Below are 21,183 nucleotides of genomic sequence, written 5' to 3'. Positions count from 1 at the left end.
GTCAGGATGGTCTCGCCCTCCTGACCTCGTGATCCGCCCGCCTCGGCCTCCCAAAGTGCTGGGATTACAGGCGTGAGCCACCGCGCCAACTTAATCACTGGGACACCCACAGGCAAGGCCTGGCTTTTTCCACAAGAAATATTCTGGATGGAAGTAAACACATCAGTGAGCTTAAAGTTCTACATGATAACAACGACTTAAGCTTGAGAATTTTTAAAAAAGAGAGAAAGGAGTAGTAAATGACTAAATATAAAGCACCTAGTGCTGTATTTCGCAAATGGTAATCACTCAGCAGGTGTGTCAGCTCCTCGCTTCAGCAATCAGGCTTCCAGGACCGGAAGGAAGTCTTCTGCATTCAAAACTAGACTCAATTACTCCCCTCCACCACCCAATTCTACTCCTGTGCTCGCGCTCCTCCTGCCTGGCAAACTCCATGGCCCGACAGATTCACTTCCATTCCACGGTCGGACCAGGAACATCAGTGGGCCACCCATGACTGCAAAACGGCTGGCTGGCCTAGAGGGGCCAGGCCGGCTGCAGAGCGGGGCTGGTACAAGCCACTTCTTGGGAGCCGCGGTACGCACAGCCTTGTGGGAGCTGTAGTTCCCGCAACTCCGAGTCTCCAGGCGAGGCGTCACTGCAGGACTCGTTTTCCCGTGCTCCTGTGCGCGGGTCCACTTGGGACGGGTCCTGGGTAGGTGAGGTGGGTAGGAGCTTGCTTATAGAAAAGTGGAATCGAGTCGTCCTTGTTAATGGAGCCGCTGCCGCCAGGGAACTCAGAGCCGGTTCCTGTTCCTTCAAGAGTGCTGGAGGCCAAACTTGAAATACAAGTTTAAGCTTCCCCATCTGGCAAAAGATAAGGATCCGAACTCCCCCGGCCCGGTGTGCAGCAGGAGCGACCAACCCCGACCCGGGTTAAAACTCCCAGGGACTCTTCGCTGCCGCCACCTCCTGTTCTCTCCCCACGTTCCCACTCGGGGTCTCCCTCAGGGCCGGGAGGCACAGCGGTCCCTGCTTGTTGAGGGGCTGGATGTACGCACCCGCAGGTTCCCGCGGACTTGGGGGCGCCCGCTGAGCCCCGGCGCCCGCAGAGGGCTTGTGTTTGCCTCCTGCAGCCTCAACCCGGAGGGCAGCGAGGGCCTACCAACATGATCACTGGTGTCTTCAGCATGCGCTTGTGGGCCCCGGTGGGCGTCCTGACCTCGCTGGCGTACTGTCTGCACCAGCGGCGGGTGGCCCTGGCCGAGCTGCAAGGGGCCGATGGCCAGCGTCCAGTCGACCGCAGCCTGCTGAAGTTGAAAATGGTGCAGGTCGTGTTTCGACACGGGGCGCGGAGTCCTCTCAAGCCGCTCCCGCTGGAGGAGCAGGTGAGAGGTCGGCCCGGGCCGGGGCTGGTGGGGCGAGGACCGTGTGCCAGGCCAGGCGTCTCGCCGGAACACACATCTTCAGAGCTTTACTCGCGCGGAGCGGGGCTCGGGTTGGGTCCAGAAGAGGGGAAAACAGCAGTAGCCAGTTCCTCCCCAGGCTCTTGAGCAAAGGACCTGCTGGGAGTAGGACAGACCCGGAACTTCCCGTTTTGCCCTGATGGCGCACCAAGCGCTCCTTAAGACGCATGGGAGTCGCCTGGGGATCCTGCTACGTTGCAGATTCTGATTCAGCAAGTGTGGAGTAGTGCCCCAGGTCAGCATTTCTATTAAGTGTCTGGGTGAACATGAGTACAAGGGTGCAGTGCACTTCTGTGTGACAATTTTGAAGGTGGTTTGTCAGAGCTGAAGGGACTTTAGTGACAGGAACCACCTGAGATCACAGTGGATAAGGTCGTTGCCTTTGGAAACAAACTTTATAACAGTTTTTTCTCAGGGTTTGCTGGAGGCCATTTGAGATCTCCTGAAGGTTTATTTTTTTATTTTTTTATTTTTATTTTTTGTAACAAGTGTTGTATTCTAGGGTTTTCTTTTTCTGTTTAAGGTTACTAAACCTATAGTGGAAGGGATTGGAGGTCGGAAAAAATTAAAAATGGGCTAGTCTGTGGCTGTTAAGTCTTAAAAATCTGTCTGGTTTTGTCAGGATAATTATAACTAAAGCACGAATAGTTTTTAAAAAATGATTATCTTTCCTGATGTGACTTTTCACAGCAGAAAGGCCTAGTGAAGAGGAATAGGCAACCTGAAATCCCCAAACACCCAGGTATTACACCTGTGGAGTTATGTATCGTTGGTCTTCCGGGTTGGTGTTGGAGGAGGTCCAACAGATTGTCCAAAATTGATGTTAGGTATACTCTTCATAGTCACAGTTGCTTTCTAGAAACCTTCAGGATTGTGTCTTTACATTGTACAACTGGAAACCCCTTTTTCAAAATTGGCCGCACATGAAATTAAACTTATAAAGCATTTTCCACATAAATAAATACATTTGGAAGGCACTTAATTCTATTACCAGGTTTCTGGTTAGCCTTACTCTGGCTGTACCACTTGCTCTCTGGTACTGGGATTTCTTCTTTCATTTTGATTCTTTGATTTTTTTTTCAGTCTCTTACTTTGCCTTTTTATATTAGATCACTAAATTTTCTTTATGATTTTGTATACAGCCCATCTCTGATGCTTCCCTTCCCCCAATTCTTCTCTTCTTGGTACAGAAGGACTGGGGAATCATACGTAGGAATATATATTATATTTACCTAGAAGACAAAAAGTTATCAGTGGTAATGGAGAGTAAAACTTTGAATGTGCAGGCTTAGACCTAGTATGTACCATATATATACACCCTGAAGGCCCTAGGAAAAGATTTAGATTCTTTTAGGGCTTTATCCCTGAGGGAGAGTGGGTGTGTGATGGGTATCTTCTGCCTTTATGGTTGAAGAGTCCATTGTAGCTTAGGATACCAGCTTCATTCGTCTTCAATCTGTGTAGCCACAAAATAGCATCTGAATCCATGGCCTGACCTTACAATTAGAGAAGGCATATTACCTCTCCTCTCTGCTCATATTCTCCACACTTTAGGCAGATGCTTTAAACATCTTTGCTTATCTAGTATAAAGTCATGTGCATAAAAATCAGGGGCGAACCAACTCTCTTTCAGTTTAGGCTATGAGCAAATATTAGCCTCTTAAAACCTGTTTCTGGATAGTCTCTGTCAGGTGTTCATTTCAAGATCCAATTTGATAGAGGTTGTTATTGGAATTTTTTATTTTATTTTATTTTTTTCTGAGACAGAATCTTATTCTGTTGCAAGGCTGGAGTGCAGTGGTGCGATCTCGGCTCACTGTAATCTCCGCCTCCCGGGTTCAAGCAATTCTCTTGCCTCAGCCTCTGGAGTAGCTGGGACTACAGGCACGTGCCACCACACCTGGCTAATTTTTGTATTTTTAGTAGAGACAAAATTTCACTATGTTGGCCAGGATGGTCTTGATATCTTGATCTCATGATCCGCCCACTTCAAGCCTCCCAAAGTGCTGGAATTACAGGCGTGAGCCAGTGCCCGGCCATTATTGGGATTTTTTAATCTTCTTGGTTCTGCTATTAATTATAGTCAGATGGGACTGCCTGCAAAAATTTTTTGTCTTTGGTACATGTTTCCTGATTTCTGACTGGTTTATAGATTAATGTATGTGACAAGTCACTTCATTCAGTCATCTCACAAATTCTCAGAAAGTAGCATGATTTAAAACTAGATGTTTTGGCTGGGTGTGGTAGCCCACGCCTGTAATCCCAGCACTTTGGGTGCAGTCCCAGCTATCGAGAGGTTGAGGCAGGAGAATGGTGTGAACCCGGGAGGCGGAGCTTGCAGTGAGCCGTGATCGTGCCACTGCACTCCAGCCTGGGCAACAGAGGAAGACTCTGTCTCCAAAAAAAAAAAAAAACAAAAAAACACTAGATGTTTTGGCTGAGTGCAATGGCTCACACCTGTAATCCCAGCACTTTGGGAGGCTGAGGCAGGTGGATCACGAGGTCAGGAGTTCGAGATCAGCCTGGCCAAGATGGCGAAACCTCCTCTCTACTAAAAATACAAAAATTAGCCTGGCGTGGTGGGGAGCGCCTGTAATCCCAGCTACTCGGGAGACTGAGGCAGGAGAATTTCTTGAACCCAGGAGGTGGAGGTTGCAGTGAGTGGAGATCGTACCACTGCACTGCCTGGGTGATAGAGCAAGACTCCATCTCAAAAACAAAAAACTAGATGTTTTATTGAGTTGTTTTCTTATGGCTTGAATGACTGTTGGTTTAACCTGTTTTGCTAAAAGATTGTGCTTTGGACATAAAAATATAGAACTTGATTGGCCTTTTTTTTTTTTTTTTTTGTAATCATTAGAGTAGATCCAAATGCATTATCAAAAGAAAAGATTTGGCACTGCTTCCAGGCTTCCCTCAACTCCCCTGAGTGTCAAGATGGCCTCCACCCAGGGAGGTTCCTCAATTTTTATAAAATAAAGTCTAACCTACCCCAGCTTCACTGTTGATTAAGACATTTGGGTCCTTATTTACTTGACAATATAGATGAGCTGGGAAGCATGTCAGTATCTTTTGTTGCTTAGTACCTTTCCAAAGCTCAGCTAAAAGAAGTGGTATTCAAGAAGCATTACATGAGGGATGTGCTAGTCAGTCCACCCATTCTTCGGGATCGGTAGTTCTTAACCGTGGTGGAACATTGAAGTCGACTGGGAAGCTTTAAAAAATACACATGCCAGGGTCTCCTTCTGAAGGATTCTAATTTAATTGGTCCAGGGTATCCAGATAATGTAAAAGACTCTCTGGTGAAGCTTGAGAATTATCTGGACTGAAGAGCATTAAAAAAGTGGAGGCCTCCCTTTTTGGGGGGATAATCCAAATGTGATTATCCCAGGATGGGACTCAGGCATCAGTAACTTTTAAAAAATGTCCTGGTAATACCAATGTACAGACAAGGTTTAATATGATTGCTTTATTTTAAAATCTACACCTGGAAGGTTTTTCTTTACTTTTATGTAGATTTCTTCTTTTATCTGGAATGTAGTATATCAATCCCAGTACAGAATTGCCTTCGCTGAAATGTGCTTTGGTAAGAGGCTATCATTCTGTGTTGAGAGAACTAGGAGAAACAGTCCCACAGAACTCATTGCTGTGACTGCTGAAAAGATGTTCATTATATTACTCTATCCTCTTTATGAGGACCCTTGGGAAGAATTTGTCTGTTAGCATTAGAAATGGTGTGCTTCTCATGCACAATTGGTTTGCCTTTTTCTTTAGTCTAGCTGATCAAGTTTCTTTCTTTATGTAAAAGTCTGGAAGCTGGGTGCCAAGTCTGTTGCCCACCTATAGTAAGTAAACAGATCTTCTTCTTGTACATATTTTAGTAACCGTGTTACTGTATCCATTTCTTTGTCCCTACATTTGTTTGCTTTTGTCTTTCTTGCCTACTTGGGATTGGTTGTCTTACTATATTTTAATTTTTGCTCTATCTACTTTATTACCCCTTGAAGGTGGGTATACATAAAATAAGTAAAGTTATCAAGTTAGTCTTTGCCACTAACTGGGAAGCTTAAGAGCAGGAATGAAAATAAGAGTGTGTATGTGGAGTGGACACTATTATATGAAACTGATGTATCATCCATTCTTGAAAATCTGAAAACTTGTACTCTAGACTTGACATGACCTGGACTCCAGTCTCCTAGGGGACACCAAGGGTCCTCTCTTGGTGAATGTGGCTAACAGGAGATTTCTTAGTGAGGCTGAATGGCCCTGTGGAGCTTTGTGTCACTTTGTGTCACGCCCTGTGGTGGACACTGGAACTACAAGAATGGATAATTCAGTCTTGCCTTTAAAGGAGTTTTCAATGTGATAAAGGAGAAAGACAACAGACAACAATTAAGGGAATTTGTTGGGAGCACTGGGAACACAAAGGAGGTGTCTCCAAATGTCCAAAACTGAAATCAGTTTTCCACCTGTTTTTCTGTCTCAGTCTTAGTTTTAGTCAAGGAATACCTCCATTACTAGGCTCAAAAATCAAAGTAGTTGTTTTTGTTGTTGTTGTTCCTCTGTGTTTACCTACCAACACAGACCCCAAATAAAGCTTTTATTTACTCACTTGCCAAGTCTAACTCACATGTCTTACATCTATCTCCTCTATTCCTACTGGCTTAGATGAGGCCTTAGGCTCCCATGTGGGCTATTGCTGACATTTCAAAATAGGCTTTTCTGCATCTAGTCTTCCCATTCCAATTGTGATATATGCTGCCAGCTTTCAGATTTATTCTGTGGAGCCCCTGGGCTAAGGTGATGTTGAGCAGCTGGGGCTGTAGGATCCTACTCCTACTTCAACTAGAGAAATTCCAGTTTTTGCCTTTATGTGTACAAATCTAAGTTTAACTTTACCTGGTGTTTTCTGATTTAAAAATTGGAAAACCATTCCCTGGTTGAGGCAAACCAAACCACTTCTTTGCCATACACATTCTTCACCATCTCTGCTTTGCTCAAGCTTTCTAGTTATTTTTGGAATTCTGAATGCCGCCCTTTTTAAGTACAGGTATTTGCTTGTCTAAATACTATTCATTTAAAATGCTATTCCCTCAATGAAACTTCTCCTGAATCCCCAGCCAGAAGAGAAGGTCTGTCTTGCCTTGTCTGAACTGCTATGACCTTCATATGGTTTCTTGCAGCACATATCAGCTTCTATTATGGTATTGCTGCCATTTACATTCACAGCTGGCCTTTTTTCTTTACAAACTTGAAAACCCAGGAAAGGCAGTGTCAAGTTTTCTCAAGATGGGTATCTTCCACAAGAGCTGGCAAATTGTTGGAGCTATTAATTGTACCTACTGTGTGTGAGGCCCTTTGCTGGGAAACAGAGGTCAGTAGATGACCCAGTCTCTGTTCTCAGGAAGCCAAGTCTACTGAATAGGACAGACCAATAAAGGAGCTCGTTTAATACACTTTGGTAAAGGCTACTAAAGAGAGCCACTGAAGCAACTGTGAAAGCATAAGGCCATGACCAAGGTTTCTGGGAACATTTAAGTTGAGTCTTATGGAATGAACAAAAGTCTTTCTAGATGAATGAGGAAAGAAAATTCCAGGCATAAGAAACATGATATTGAAAGGCCATGAAATATGAGAAAGGAAACAAAGTTGTGTGGCTAGAGAGTAAGTGTGTAGAATAGGGAAGAAGTGGTAAGGGGGCTACTAGAGAGGAGGTAGGGCCACATGAGTCATGAACCCTTGAAGGGTTTTTTATCCAGAGGGCTTAGAGTGTCAGAAAGAGGGAGCAGTGATTAACTGTGAAAGAAGGAAGAAGGCCTCTCTGTGAACATCTGGTCCTCTGATGTGTCAGAAGGAGGTTCAGGTGTTGGAGACCAGGTGCCAGTGGGACTGACACGTGCCTTTGGGAAGAATGGAGGGCTCCCTCTATGCAAAGAGAATCTGAGGCTCCCAGTGCCATTATCCTGGGATAGTTCTGGGAGGGATGAAGATAAATATGATGATATGTGACATAGTAGGTTTCTAAATGTTAGTTTTAAAACTAAACAAATTAGTAGGAAATTGAGTTAAATATTTTTTTTTTGATGTGTGTGTGTGTTTTTTTTTTTTTTTGAGACGGAGTCTCGCTCTGTCGCCCAGTCTGGAGTACAGTGGCCAGATCTCAGCCCACTGCAAGCTCCGCCTCCCGGGTTTACGCCATTCTCCTGCCTCAGCCTCCCAAGTAGCTGGGACTACAGGCGCCTGCCTCCTCGCCCGGCTAGTTTTTTGTATTTTTTATTTTAGTAGAGACGGGGTTTCACCGTATTAGCCAGGATGGTCTTGATCTCCTGACCTCATGATCCGCCCCTCTCGGCCTCCCAAAGTGCTGGGATTACAGGTTTGAGCCACCGCGCCCGGCCTATTTTTTTTTATTATAAATGTTATAGGAATTCATATTTAGAAGATAACCATTGAAAGCTGGAGTGGTCAGTGATCGGGAAGTAAGATTTGAGCTATCCTTGAACATTGAAAACAAGGTGATGGACAGATAGGAACAGGAGTCCCTCCAAGCAAGAGAAGCAAGCTGGAAGGCATCTTTGCAGAAGCAGTGGGCAACCTTTGGGTTGGAGGGGAGGAGAGAAGCAGTGAAGCTGAGTACAGGGGCTGGGCAAAGGGGTAGAAGTCCGTTTTTAAAATTTATTTTTTTAAGAGATGAGGTCTTGCTATGTTGCCTAGGCTGATCTTGAACTCCTGGTCTCAAGTGATCCTCCCACCTCAGCCTCCCAAAGTGCTAGGATTACAGGTATGAGCCACTGCACCCAGCCATGATGTAGAAGTCCTTGAAGGACAGATGTTTACCTCTGAGACATTAGGAAAAAGCTACTGATATGATGAAAGTGGCTTAGCAAGATTAATTAGGTGATTTTGAAATATACAATGCATTATTATTTATTGTAGTCACCATCCTGTACAGTGGATCACTAAAGCTTAGTCTTCCTGTCTAACTGAAATTTTGTACCCATTGATAAAAATCTCTCCTTTACCCATTCACTGCACGCCCCCCCAGCCTCTGATAACCACCATTCTGCTAATTCTGTGAGTTTGACTGTTTTAGATTCTACACATACAAGCATATCGCGAAGATATTGCAGATTCAGGTCTAGACCACCATAATAAAGCAAATATCTCAATAAAGTGAGTCCCACAATTTTTTTTTTTTGTTTCCCAGTGCATATAAAAGTTATATTTACACTGTTCTGTATCCTGTTATGCAATAGCATGTCTAAAAATGTACATACCTTAATTAAAAAATGCTTTATTGTTAAAAAGTGCTAGTGATCACCTGAGCTTTCAGTGAGCCATGATCTTTTTGCCAATGGAAGGTCTTGCCTTGAGTTGATGGCTGCTGACTGATCAGGGTAGTAGTTGCTAAAGGTTGGGCTGGCTGTGACAATTTTTAAAAATAAGGCAACAGTGAAGTTTGCCACATTGATAGAGTCTTCCTTTCATGAAAGATTTCTCTGTAGCTTGTGACACAGTTTAATAGCGTTTTACCCACAGTAGAACATATTTTGAAATTGGAGTCAATTTTCCCAAACTCTGCCACTGCTTTGTCGATTAAGTTTCTGTAATAAATCCATTGTAGTAATTTCAACAGTGTTCACACCGTCTTCACCAGGACTAGATTCCCTCTCCAGGAACCACTTCTTTGAAGTAACTTCTCATGCATTCAAGTTTTATCATGAGATTGCAGCAATTCAGTCAAAACTTAAGGTTCCACATCTAATTCTAGTTCTCTTGCTATTTCCATCACATCTGCATTTACTTCTTCCACGGAAGGCTTGAATCTTCAAAGTCATCCATGAGGGTTGGAATCAAATCTTCCAAATTTCTCTTAATGTTGCTATTCTGACCTCCTCCTCATAAATGTTCTTAATGGCATCTAGAATGGTGAATTCTTTCCATAAGGTTTTCAATTTACTTTGCCCAGATTCATCAGAGGAATCACCATCTAGGGCAACAATAGCCTTACAAAATGTATTTCTTAAATAATAAAGACTTGAAAGTCAAAATTACTCCTGTGGGCCATGGGCTGCAGAAAGGACGTTGTGTTAGCAGACACAAAAACAACATTAATTTTGTACATCTGCATTAGAGCCTTTGGGTGACTAGGTGCATTGTCAATGAGCAGTAATATTTGGAAAGGAATCCATTTTTTCTTTTGAGCAGTAGGTCTCAACAGTGGGCTTAAAATATTAAGTAAACCATGCTGTAAACAGATGTGCTGCCATACAGGCTTTGTTGTTCCATTTATACAGCACAGTCAGAGTACAGTTAGCATAATTCTTAAGGGCTGTAGGATTTGCAGAGTAGTAAATGACCCTTGGCTTCAACTTAAGGAAACCAGCTGCATTAATCTCTAATGAGAGTCAGCCTGTCCTTTGAAGCTTTGAAGCCAGGCATTGACTTTTTCTCTTTAGCTGTGAAAGTCCTAACTGGGATCTTCTTCCTATATAGGCTGTTTCTTCTGCATTGAATATCTCCATGTTATCAATAAGGTTGTTTCACTTTCTTATTGTTTGTGTGTTCACCAGAGTAGTACTTTTAATTTCCTCCAAGAACTTTTCCTTTGCATTCGTAACTTGGTTGTTTGGTGCAAGAGGCATAGGCTTTGGCTTATCTTAGCTTTCTACATGCCTTCCTCACTAAGCTTAATCATTTCTAGCTTTTGATTTAAAGTGAGAAACTTGCAACTTTTCCTTTCACTTGAACACTTAGAGGCCATTGTAAGGTTATTAACTGGACTAATTGTAATATTGTTGTGTCTCAGGAAATAAGGAGGCTCGAGGAGAGGGAGAGAGACGGAGGAAAAGCCAGTCAGCAGAGCACTCAGAAAACACATAACATTTATTGATTAAGTTTGCCATCTTACGTGGGTGTGGTTTATGGCACTCCCAAATAGTTAAAATAGTAGCATCAAAGATCACGGAGTTTAGGCTCAGTCTGGGCAACATGGCCAGATCCCAATTCAAAACAAAAAATAAATCACGTGTCTGTTGGCTGTATGGAATACTATGCAGCCATAAAAAAAGGATGAGTTTGCGTCCTTTGTAGGGACATGGATACAGCTGGAAACCATCATTCTTAGCAAACTATCACAAGAAGAGAAAACCAAACACCGCATGTTCTCACTCATAGGTGGGAACTGAACAATGAGTTCACTTGGACTCGGGAAGGGGAACATCACACACTGGGGCCTATCATGGGGAGGGGGGAGGTGGGAGGGATTGCACTGGGGAGTTATACCTGATATAAATGATGAATTGGTGGGTGCTGACGAGTTGATGGGTGCAGCACACCAACATGGCACAGGTATACATATGTAACAAACCTGCACGTTATGCACATGTACCCTAGAACTTAAAGTATAATAAAAAAATAAAATAAAATAAAGAAAAAAAATAAATCACAAATCATAGATCACCTTGACAGACTTAATAATAATGAAAAAGTTTGAAATATTATGAGAATTACCAAATTTTACACAGAGACATGAATGAGCACGTGCTGTTGGAAAAATGGCACTGATAGACTTGCTCAATGCAGAGTTACTCCAAACCTTCAATTTGTGAAAAATGCAGTATCTGTAAGGAGCAATAAAATGATGTATGCCTATGTTACTAAAAGGTTGACTTTACATATTTTCACCACGTAAAAATGAAAGCATGTGAGCTGATGAATTTTGTTTACATTAGTTAATCATATATCAAACGTATATCAAAACATCACATTATACTCCATAAATATATATAATATACAATTATTTGTCAGTTAAAATATAAAATATTTAAATGCAATAAAAAATATTTTTCCCAAAAAGATTAATTAGTTGGCTATGGATGGATGGATTGTGCAGGTAAAAGGGAGGAGTTTGTCACAGGCTTTTGTCTGTAGTAATAAGGTTTACATTGTACAATAAGATAATGGAAGGACCATTGGGGAGGACTTTTCTTCTAGGCAGTGATCAACAGGGCTTGGTGTGGGGATGGTGGATCCACAGGGAGGCAAAGGTATGAGGTTTGGGGCCTAGGACAACTGTGGTAACATTGAGAGGGACATAGTAGATTGGGAAGGGGAACTGGTCTATGGGGTTAGACTTGTTTTTAAAATTGAAGTCATCACATCTGACTCAATGAGTGTCAGAGTTTTATGGACAGTTGGAGCTATGAGACCTGTGGCCACTAGTGATGTTTTGACATCATTACAGCACAGTTGGGGCAGGAGCCAGATTGCAAGGAATAACGGAAGATCATGAAAAAGCAACATCTTCCTAGATGGCAGCTGCTTGTTTCACAAATTGCATGAAAGGAGGAGAAAAATGTAGTAGTTACAAGCGACATTAAGTAGAATCCTTAAGCTGGGATATGGCGTAGAAACCTCCAGATTAATTCCTTATAAATTCTTACACACATATGGTCACTGATATCATGTTTCTTTCATCCATCTCTTCATTCATTCACTATGTATTCGCATGCCAGGCATTCTGGTCACTTTTCCCCTTTACTTCAGTGTGGGCTAAGTGCCAGAGCAGCCCCTTAGCAGTCATTACTAGTGTAGCAATAACAGGACTTAGGCTGAGGACACCTGGAATAATAAATCACCGTCTTTTCTTCCCTTAATTTCAGCTAACATTTCTTTCCTTCCATCCCATGGGAAGGTTGCAGGCCTAGTTTCAGTGATTCCAGCCATGTGTTCTGAGTACTTTGAGATGTTAATGCAGTACATTTCAAGAACCATTTTTAAACAATTTTTTTTTGTGTGTTTTGTTTTTGTTTGTTTGTTTGTTTGTTTGTTTGTTTTTTGTGGTACTAACAGGTAGAGTGGAACCCGCAGCTATTAGAGGTCCCACCCCAAACTCAGTTTGATTACACAGTCACCAGTCTAACTGGTGGTCCGAAACCATATTCTCCTTATGACTCTCAATACCGTGAGACCACCCTGAAGGTGAGTAATGCTTCCTTGCTCTGGGGAGCCCCACTGCAAAGGTTGGGTGGTTTTCTCTGGGCTGAGTTCAGCAGGCTGTCAGGTATTTTCATTCTTCTTTCTCTTTCTTCCCTACTTTAGGGGGGCATGTTTGCTGGGCAGCTGACCAAGGTGGGCATGCAGCAGATGTTTGCCTTGGGAGAGAGACTGAGGAAGAACTATGTGGAAGACATTCCCTTTCTTTCACCAACCTTCAACCCAGAGGAGGTCTTGTGAGTCACTTGAAAAGGGATGTTGCACTTAATTTAAGGTCTTGAGTATGAGGATACCTGTCCTGACTCCCAAAGATGGTTCCCACTCTCACCCAAGGTAGTTTGGGGGACAGTTTGTCATGCTGCATACCCTTATGTCACAGGATCTGGTGAACAGGTGGTTCCTGGAGGTCACATTCATTGGACTTTGAGTCTCTTGAGGGCAGACATCCCACAGAGAAGTAAAGCTTTCTTCCTAGTTCCATAGCTCTCCTTATGTACTCTTGAAAGACCCCTGGAGCCTCTGTGGAATAAAATGAGAGTGTATATAATTAAATATTCCTTTTATGACTGTCACTGTCTTCTCATTTTTTTCAGTATTCGTTCCACTAACATTTTTCGGAATCTAGAGTCCACCCGTTTTTTACTGGCTGGGCTTTTCCAGTGTCAGAAAGAAGGTTCGTATTTGGGATCCCAGTCAGTCCCTGTCCCTGGGGTTCTTGCTTCTCGCTTCCAAAGCCCCTATCTCTTTCTTGGTGCCTGTTCCCTTGATTTTTTTTCTCCTGCATGTGTGACTTCCAGTGTGTACCTAGTCCGGTGGGTCCTTCCCTGTCTGGCCTTATGGTGCCCCTGCCAGCCTGACCTCCACAGTAGCAGCAGTGTAGCAGCTGCTCTGATCTGCCTCTGGCTCCTGGCTTCTCCCCTCAAGCTTCTACACAAGCTGCACAAGGCAGTCTTAACCATGTTTTGTGAACAATCGAGGGGACTTTTTGTTTAGGTGAGACATTGCTGGAAAGGAAGGACACTGGGCCCCAACACTGCTGCTACTGCCCTAATCTTGGTAATAATCCATAGCGTGAACAGTGTTCTGTCTAGCCTTTCCTAGTTGAGAAAGTCCATCAAGTTTGGGTTTTGATATATTCAGCCCCTGAATGGTTGCAGTCAGTGGTTCCTAACCTTGTCATCCCCAAGGACTGCGTTAATTATTTTCCCTCGTGGATCCCATGTGTTGAGAGCCTTTGGCCATCACATGAAGCTTCATTTTGTCATTTGTAATTGACTCAAATTTACATTTAATCACTTTTCTGAGTTTCAGATTATCATGACTTCACTAAACAGGTACCACAAAGCAAAGGTTCTTGTTACTTTGTTTAGCTTTTTGGCAGTATCTCAAATAGAAACAAAATTTCCATCATACTTTTTAAGAAATATGTAAAATAATAGAACCTTCAGGAAAGAGGAGTCTGGTCTTACCCCCAACTGGGTTGGATACTGCTGCTAGTTCTGGCTGTAGTTGGCTGCTGCACACAAACAGTACGTGTCTAGGTAACATAAAGCAGTTTGGGCTGCCCCTTACTTCTTGGGAGGCCTTGAGTTTAAGAATGACCCACAGCACCTGATCTTCTGAAAGCTCTCAATTGCTCAGCTTCTAAAAGGCAAAGATCTTCTTAGAAACATCAGAAATGGTACTGAGAAGGAAAGATGTTTCTTGGTGGCAACATTGTCTTTAGGCAGGTCCCAGACTGGGAATGTCCCAGGTTTCCGGCAGGGAAGGAAATCACTAGCCTCAGGTGCAGGTGTCTGTGTAGCAACTCCCTGCGCTGGACCCACAGGTGTTGGGACTCCAGTTTGACTTCTTTCCTAGCTACTTCCATGCCTTTCCTATATGAAGGGACTTGAATAAAGAATCCCAGAAGGGGCCAGGTGTGGAGGCTCATGCTTGTAATCCCAGCACTTTGGGAGGCCAAGGTGGGTAGATCATAAGGTCAGGAGTTCAAGACCAGCCTGGCCAAGATGGTGAAACCCCCATCTCTACTAAAAATACAAAAATTAGCCAGGCACGGTGGTGGGCTCCTGTAATCCCAGCTATTCAGGAGGCTGAGGCAGGAGAATTGCTTGAACTTGGGAGATGGAGGTTGCAGTGAGCCAAGATCACACCACTGCACTCCAACCTGGGTGACAGAGCAAGACTCCATCTCAGAAGAAAAAAAAAAAAAAGAATCCCAGAAGGTGGCCCTGTTGATGGAAATGCTGCAACTTTGGGATATTGCTTTAGGAGTAAAATCCTAGAAAAATCCCAGAGGTTCCATGTAAGCTACAGAGAATCAGGCTGTGGGGAAAGCTGGAGATTGTTGGTCTACCCACTTGGCCAGTCATTTGCTCAGTGTACATTTGTCTACTCAAGTGTGCCTTATTTATCATAAACTGTGGGTCCAAAATCCAGACAGCATTATCAGACCCCAGATGGAAATATTAGAGGTTTATAATTTTATTAGTGCTATATAAGTTTAAGTCATAGTTATTCTAACACATAAAGGACCTAGTACAGTCATTCCACAGTATCCAAAAGGAATTGGTTCCAGGACAACCCTCTCCCCTGGCAGATACCAAAATTTACAGATGCTCAAGTCCCTTTTATAAAATGGCATAGCTTTGCACATAACCTATGCCCATCCTCCCATGTACTTCATATCACCTTATAATACCCAATACAACACAAATGCTATGTATTATCCTGTACTGTTTTCTAATTTGTTATTTTTATTATGTTATTTTGTATTGTTCTTTTTTTCTCAAATATTGTTAATCCATGGTTGATTGAATCCAGGGATGTGGAACCCAAGGATGTGGAGGACCAATTGTATGCAACAAACTTTGTTCTAAGAACTTTGCATATATTAACTTGTCTAATTCTTGTAATAACCCTATGAGGTAGGTGTCATTATCCCTTTTTACAGATAAGAGAACCAAGACACAGAGAGGCTCAATGACTTGCCCAGGTACGCAAAACTGGTAAATGGTGGAATTAGGATTCAAACTCTGGCAGTCTTGGTTCAGAATCCTACTTTTTCCTTTTATGCTCAACTGTTTATTTGAGGACATGTATATCTGGAGGCGGCATCAGATCATTTGGTTTGTCCTTTTCACAACACATCTTGCAGAACCCCAGGATTCTTTAGAGGGGTCTCAGGAAGTACAGAAAAGGAGGGGATGGGACATGCAAGTGGACTATGCTTTGGATCTCCACCTTGCAGCCATCAGCACCTCTTCTTTTATTATTGTGCTTTACATAATAGTTGGAGGTTGGAGGAGGTTCTGTGGCTGATATAGTCCCACCCCTTCGATGTACAGATGAACCCCAGAGAATGGTAGTGACTTCCCAAGGTGACTCCGCTGGTTAGTTGTGGACTGAAGACTAAACTCATGACTTTCAGTGTGGTTTCTTCTTCTGTTCAGACCAATGATGTGTGTGTGGATTCTGATATTCTAGTAAAGTTATAGGCTACTTTTAAAGCCCTTGGTTCTGACTATCAATAAGTTGGGAATAAATACCCCTTTGGGACTTTGATTCAGCTGATCACTGTGTAGACTGACCTCAGTGAATCCCAGATTGCTGCTGGGGAGCTACTTCTTTTGCCATCAGGCTTGAGTGGTGTGGAAAAAGAACCCGCCACACAGAGATGGCACTTTCCATCTGTGGCACAGAGCAAAGCCTGGGAAGGTGTTAGAACACCTTCTTTGGGCATTGACAGGAGGGGACAATGGTACTGAGGAGCTCTGAACAGCAGTGAGCTGCCATGAGATATAGGAAACATTGTTTGTAGTTTCTTTGGTTAGATCTTTGGCTAGACCAGCCATTCATCTAAAAGCCTGGCTTTTTATTTTGGGCAAGGCTATGGGGTCTCTGAGAGGATCTGTGGCCTTGCGTTCACTTTTCTCAGTTTGTTATGTGATAAGTCACCATAGTGGCCTATAGGATCAGGCTTCGGGAAGCAAGAAAGTAACTTAGTTCTGATAACGCTATTCTTTATTAGAATGCCCAGATGCTGGTAGTGCTTTACAGTAGGGATTTTTTGGAAGGAGTCAGGGAGTTGCCAGTCTGATTCAGGTCTATTACCTGCTCTAGTCTATTTGTGGCCCAATAGGAGGGCTTGTGCTAGACAGAACAAGGCTGCTGTGACTTACTTTTTCCATTGCTCAGATTATAGGAGAGCCCCCTTTGGCAGGGCCAGGGCATGTGGAGGGCATTCTCTGTCCTTAAGGAGTAACCTTGATGATCTGCCTCTCAGAGCAGATCTCTGCTCCATCTCTGTAGACAAAGAGAACGGGGTGGAGATGCTGGGAAGAACAAGCTGAAGCCTCTGCCTGCCTGTGCTTCCTACCTTTCTTCCAGGACCCATCATCATCCACACTGATGAAGCAGATTCAGAAGTCTTGTATCCCAACTACCAAAGCTGCTGGAGCCTGAGGCAGAGAACCAGGTAACTGCTCCTGGTTTCTTGCTCACCAGTGGGGGACAGCCTTTTACCACCTTTGCTGGCAGAACTGTCTGTACTGAGGGCCTGCCCAGGCTTACCCTACTGGCGAATAATGGATGGGAAGGTTTGAATTACACTTAAATGTGACATCAGCTGTCTAGGAAGTGAAGAAGTCTTATTCACAGTGACAGACCCACGGTGAAGGTCAGGAATTCTGAGAAGAGCCGCACATTGGGCTAGCAAGATGAGACATACAGCCACGAGTGGGCCTTTGCCATTTACAAAGTATTATCCTCCTGACGACCCGGGGCTCTCAGGTGGGGCAGATGAGGAAACCAACAGGTTAAATAAAAGATGATTGAGACTGTCTTTAACCTGCAAATCCAGGTGTACAAGCCCAAGAAGACACAGACTTTTCTTCTCTTACCAATATGTTTCTATGTAGGATAGATTGGTTTGGGCTGATGACACTTTTCAGTTATCAGGTATCTCTAGGCTGCACTAAGATTATATGGCATTCCATAAAGAAAAGAGAATGCTGTTTTCAGACACATGTGGGCCATGCTTCCATCATTTTTGATATAATGTAAATGCTAGAGTGAGATTTGGAAAATTCATCCTGTTATCCTAACCCTGGTGCTTGCTAACTTAAGTTTACAAGTCATTTGACCTTATAGAGCCTTAGTTTATGCATCTATGAAATTGGGATAATACCAGCTTACCCCAGTGGGTTGTGGGGATTAAATGGTGTCCCAAATGATATCCCAAGTGTGAAGCACACTTTGTAAACTGTTAATCACTATAGAATATAAGGCATTACTTTTTGGTTTTTTGTCAGAGGCCGGAGGAAGACTGCCTCTTTACAGCCAGGAATCTCAGAGGATTTGAAAAAGGTGAAGGAAGGGATGGGCATTGACAGTAGTGATGAAGTGGACTTCTTCATCCTCCTGGACAACGTGGCTGCCGAGCAGGTGAGTCCTGGGGTTGGGGAGCCTGGGATAATAGCCTTGGTGGGCTGGCTCCTGAGTTAAAACTGGGGGGAGAGAAGTGGGTGGAGGCCTCCTGGTTTGGAGGCAACTGTGATAGGACCTGCAGATAGAATGGATGTGGGGACTGAGGGATAGGGAGCAATCGAGGAAGACTCCTTACCCAGGTAGGAACACGGACACTGAACTCTAGATCAGAGCTTCTTGAGGCATGTTCCCCAGAACACCCAATATGCAAGTGTGTGTTTGGGCAGGTGGGGGCAGTGGTTGGAAGGGATGAGTAGAGTCTAAAAATTTTGGAATCCCCATTTATTGTATCACTTCTTGAGAGTACTATATGTACATCAACATATTAAAAAAATCTGAGATGCCCTTCGTAAAGAAAGCTGGTTAATCTTTAAGTCTGTTTTCCTTAAGCTTATTTAGCCATAGGATCTTTTTTTTCTGTAATAAATATATAAAGAAGACTAATAATGGGAAAAGTTTCTCTAGATTCAGAAGTTGGACATCCAAAGGTATATAGGATCCTCCCTCCTTCTCTTGTGAAAATAAAATGACAGTGTATCCTGAAGGCAGAAATGCACTTTGTTCTTACGTGTAAAACAGGTTTTAAGGTTAGAAGGCAAGAGTTCATATCATGTATTTGTATGGCATATTTTTTAGAAGTCATTTTGGAAAAACGAAGGTCAAGTAGGAATTTATGAATTCCTTACTTTGTATTTTCTTCATCTCTTTTTTTTTTTTTTTTTTTTAAGTTAAAAAAATACAGACTGGGCACGGTGGCTCATGCCTGCAATCCCAGCACTTTGGGAGGCCAAGGTGGGAGGATCACGAGGTCAGGAGCTCGAGACCAGCCTGGCCAATATGGAGAAACCCTGTCTCTACTAAAAATACAAAATTTAGCCAGGCATGGTGGTGCGCATCTGTAGTCCCAGCCACTCAGAAGGCTGAGGCAGAAGAATTACTTGAACCTAGGAGGCAGGAGTTGCAGCGAGCCAAGATCGCGTCACTGCATTCCAACCTGGGTGACAGGGTGAGACTCATCTCAAAAAAAAAAACAGAAAAACAGGCCAGGCACGGTGGCTCATGCCTGTAATCCCAGCACTTTGGGAGGCCAAGGTAGGCGGATCACGAGGTCAGGAGATTGAGACCATCCTGGCTAACATGGTGAAACCCCGTCTCTACTAAAAATACAAAAAAAATTAGCCGGGTGTGGTGGCAGGCACCTGTAGTCCCAGCTACTCGGGAGGCTGAAGCAGGAGAATGGTGTGAACCCAGGAGGTGGAGCTTGCAGTGAGACGAGATTGCACCACTGCACTCCAGCCTGGGCGACAGAGCAAGACTCCGTCTCAAAACAAAAAAAAACAAAAAACAAAAATGCTAATCATTTTGGAGTCGATGGGGAGTCATCAGAAAGGGAAGAAACCCTTTTTTTTTTCCCCTGGCCTTCAGATAGCTAGTAATAGCTTTGGAAGAGCTTTACAGGCATATCTTCTTGAGCTGTTAATGGACATAGCTGTTCTTGAGCCCATCTTCTCTTCCCAGGAGAAGACAGGCTCCTGCAGGTTCCATGGGAGCTGATCAGTGGCTAGAATCAGTAGATGAGAAGCATTTTCTTCTAAAACTACATGTGGCCCTTTCAGGCACACAGCCTCCCAAGCTGCCCCATGCTGAAGAGATTTGCACGGATGATTGAAGAGAGAGCTGTGGACACATCCTTGTATATACTGCCCAAGGAAGACAGGTGAGGGGCCTCTCACTGCTGGCGTGAAATCACACTTGGTCAGACATCCATGTGTATGGGGAAGAGGAGTTCATCAGGCCCACTGACGCCTGGCAGCTGATATCTCCGTGTCTAAGGAGGCTGAACCCCACTCTGCCCGCCTGCCAGTAGGCCCTAGGTTTTTGCACTTCTGCAGCTGGAACTGGTGACCTAGTGCTTCTGTTCCGTTATGCAGAACCAGGAGCCACCACCCTCCTGACTTTATCACTTGCCTCTTCCTTTTGCTTTAAGGTTTGAAGGATTTGGGTGGCAGGGAGCTGAAGAAAGAATATTCATTTCTCTCTTTAGTCATCATGTTACAATTTACAAATCATTTTCACATTCTCACTGTGAGGTGAGAGAGATACCTTTCTCCCTGGCTTTATAGATAAAGAAACTGAGGCTGGGAGATACTGCCTACCTGGTCTAGGCCCAGCTAGCGAGTGATGGAGCCAGAACTTGGACCCAGATCCACTGACTACCTATTCTGTGTTTTCACTATATGACTCACAGTTAGGGTTCTGTTTCTAGGTGTGTTTCCTGACTACCAGAATGGAAAGTTTTCCTCTTACCAAATTTCGGAAGACATCTTTTTTTTCTGATTGGTTGAGAGCATTCAGCTTGCACTAAAAATAGGTGACTTGATAGAGGAGGGGAGGTAGGAAGTAGTCCGGGGAAAGATGAGTAGGGGGGAAAGGCATCTAATAGTTCAAGAATTTGCACGGTTGAGTGCCTAAGGATAAGAGCCCTTGACTGCATTCCTTCCACTCAGAGTCAGTGTGTCCACTTTTGTGCAAGCCTAGGGCGTCCAGAAGGTTCCTACCAAGCCACACAGCTTGCTGCCACTCCCTGGGACTTGTCAGCTTCCCTTTTCTGTTTGTGCAGGGGCCCCACTATACCTAAGTTGTTACTTACTGCCCTCTCCTTTATCAACACACACACACACACACATTTAGTAAATATTTTAAGCTGTGAGGATCATGCAATTTCCGTTAAAACTACTCATCTCTGCCCTTGTAACATGAAGCAACCAAAGACAATATGCAAACAAATAGACACAACTGTGTGCCAGTAAAATTTATTTACCAAAACTGGTCAGATTTGGCCTATGGTGTAGTTTGCTTTATTCTGGTGTAAATCACTTTAAACAGGACCTTGTCTATTCCATTCCAATTAGCCCTGGTTTTATAAAACTAACATTTCTTCAAGGACAAATGGTTACAACCTCACAAGGTCATACAACTTGGCTTTGCCTGTATATATTCTTCTGAAAAGTATATGTTGCATACAGTGTTGGTTGCCTGTTCTTCATCCATTGCTGCAACATTCCTTGACTTATAAAGATGGTCATTTACCCAATCACCACGAATAAGGATTTGTCTAAGCCAGTCATGGCAACCTTGTTTTCATTTGTCAGTGACTGGGTTCTGGGAATTCTAGGAGGGGTATTTTTTTCTCTTTGATAAAAAGTAAGAAGCACAAAAACAAGAAGACCAGCCCCTGAAGGCTCCATGGAAG

The 21,183-nt window shown here is 43.6% G+C and overlaps 1 protein-coding gene across 3 annotated transcripts in view; it reads left to right on the top strand.

The window, feature by feature from the left end:
• Nucleotides 1-659: 659 nt before the first annotated feature.
• Nucleotides 660-21,183, top strand: part of ACP6 (acid phosphatase 6, lysophosphatidic) — a 43,411-nt gene continuing 22,887 nt past the window's right edge. Inside the window, exons 1-8 of one of the 3 annotated variants that reach the window (XR_002726591.3) lie at nt 660-1,367; nt 12,300-12,428; nt 12,549-12,679; nt 13,037-13,116; nt 15,397-15,438; nt 16,833-16,920; nt 17,756-17,888; nt 19,547-19,647. Coding sequence is in view for 2 of the 3 variants with exons in the window: in XM_023193427.3 (XP_023049195.1) it covers nt 1,149-1,367; nt 12,300-12,428; nt 12,549-12,679; nt 13,037-13,116; nt 15,397-15,438; nt 16,833-16,920; nt 17,756-17,888; nt 19,547-19,647 (923 nt within the window). In the remaining variant the exon portion in view is untranslated. The remainder of the gene's footprint in view (nt 1,368-12,299; nt 12,429-12,548; nt 12,680-13,036; nt 13,117-15,396; nt 15,439-16,832; nt 16,921-17,755; nt 17,889-19,546; nt 19,648-21,183) is intronic. The other 2 variants (XM_023193427.3, XM_023193426.3) reach the window with 2 other exon arrangements.

Source organism: Piliocolobus tephrosceles, chromosome 1 (assembly GCF_002776525.5).
Source record: "Piliocolobus tephrosceles isolate RC106 chromosome 1, ASM277652v3, whole genome shotgun sequence".
NCBI lineage: Eukaryota > Metazoa > Chordata > Mammalia > Primates > Cercopithecidae > Piliocolobus > Piliocolobus tephrosceles.
This window is presented reverse-complemented; position numbering and strand designations above follow the sequence as displayed.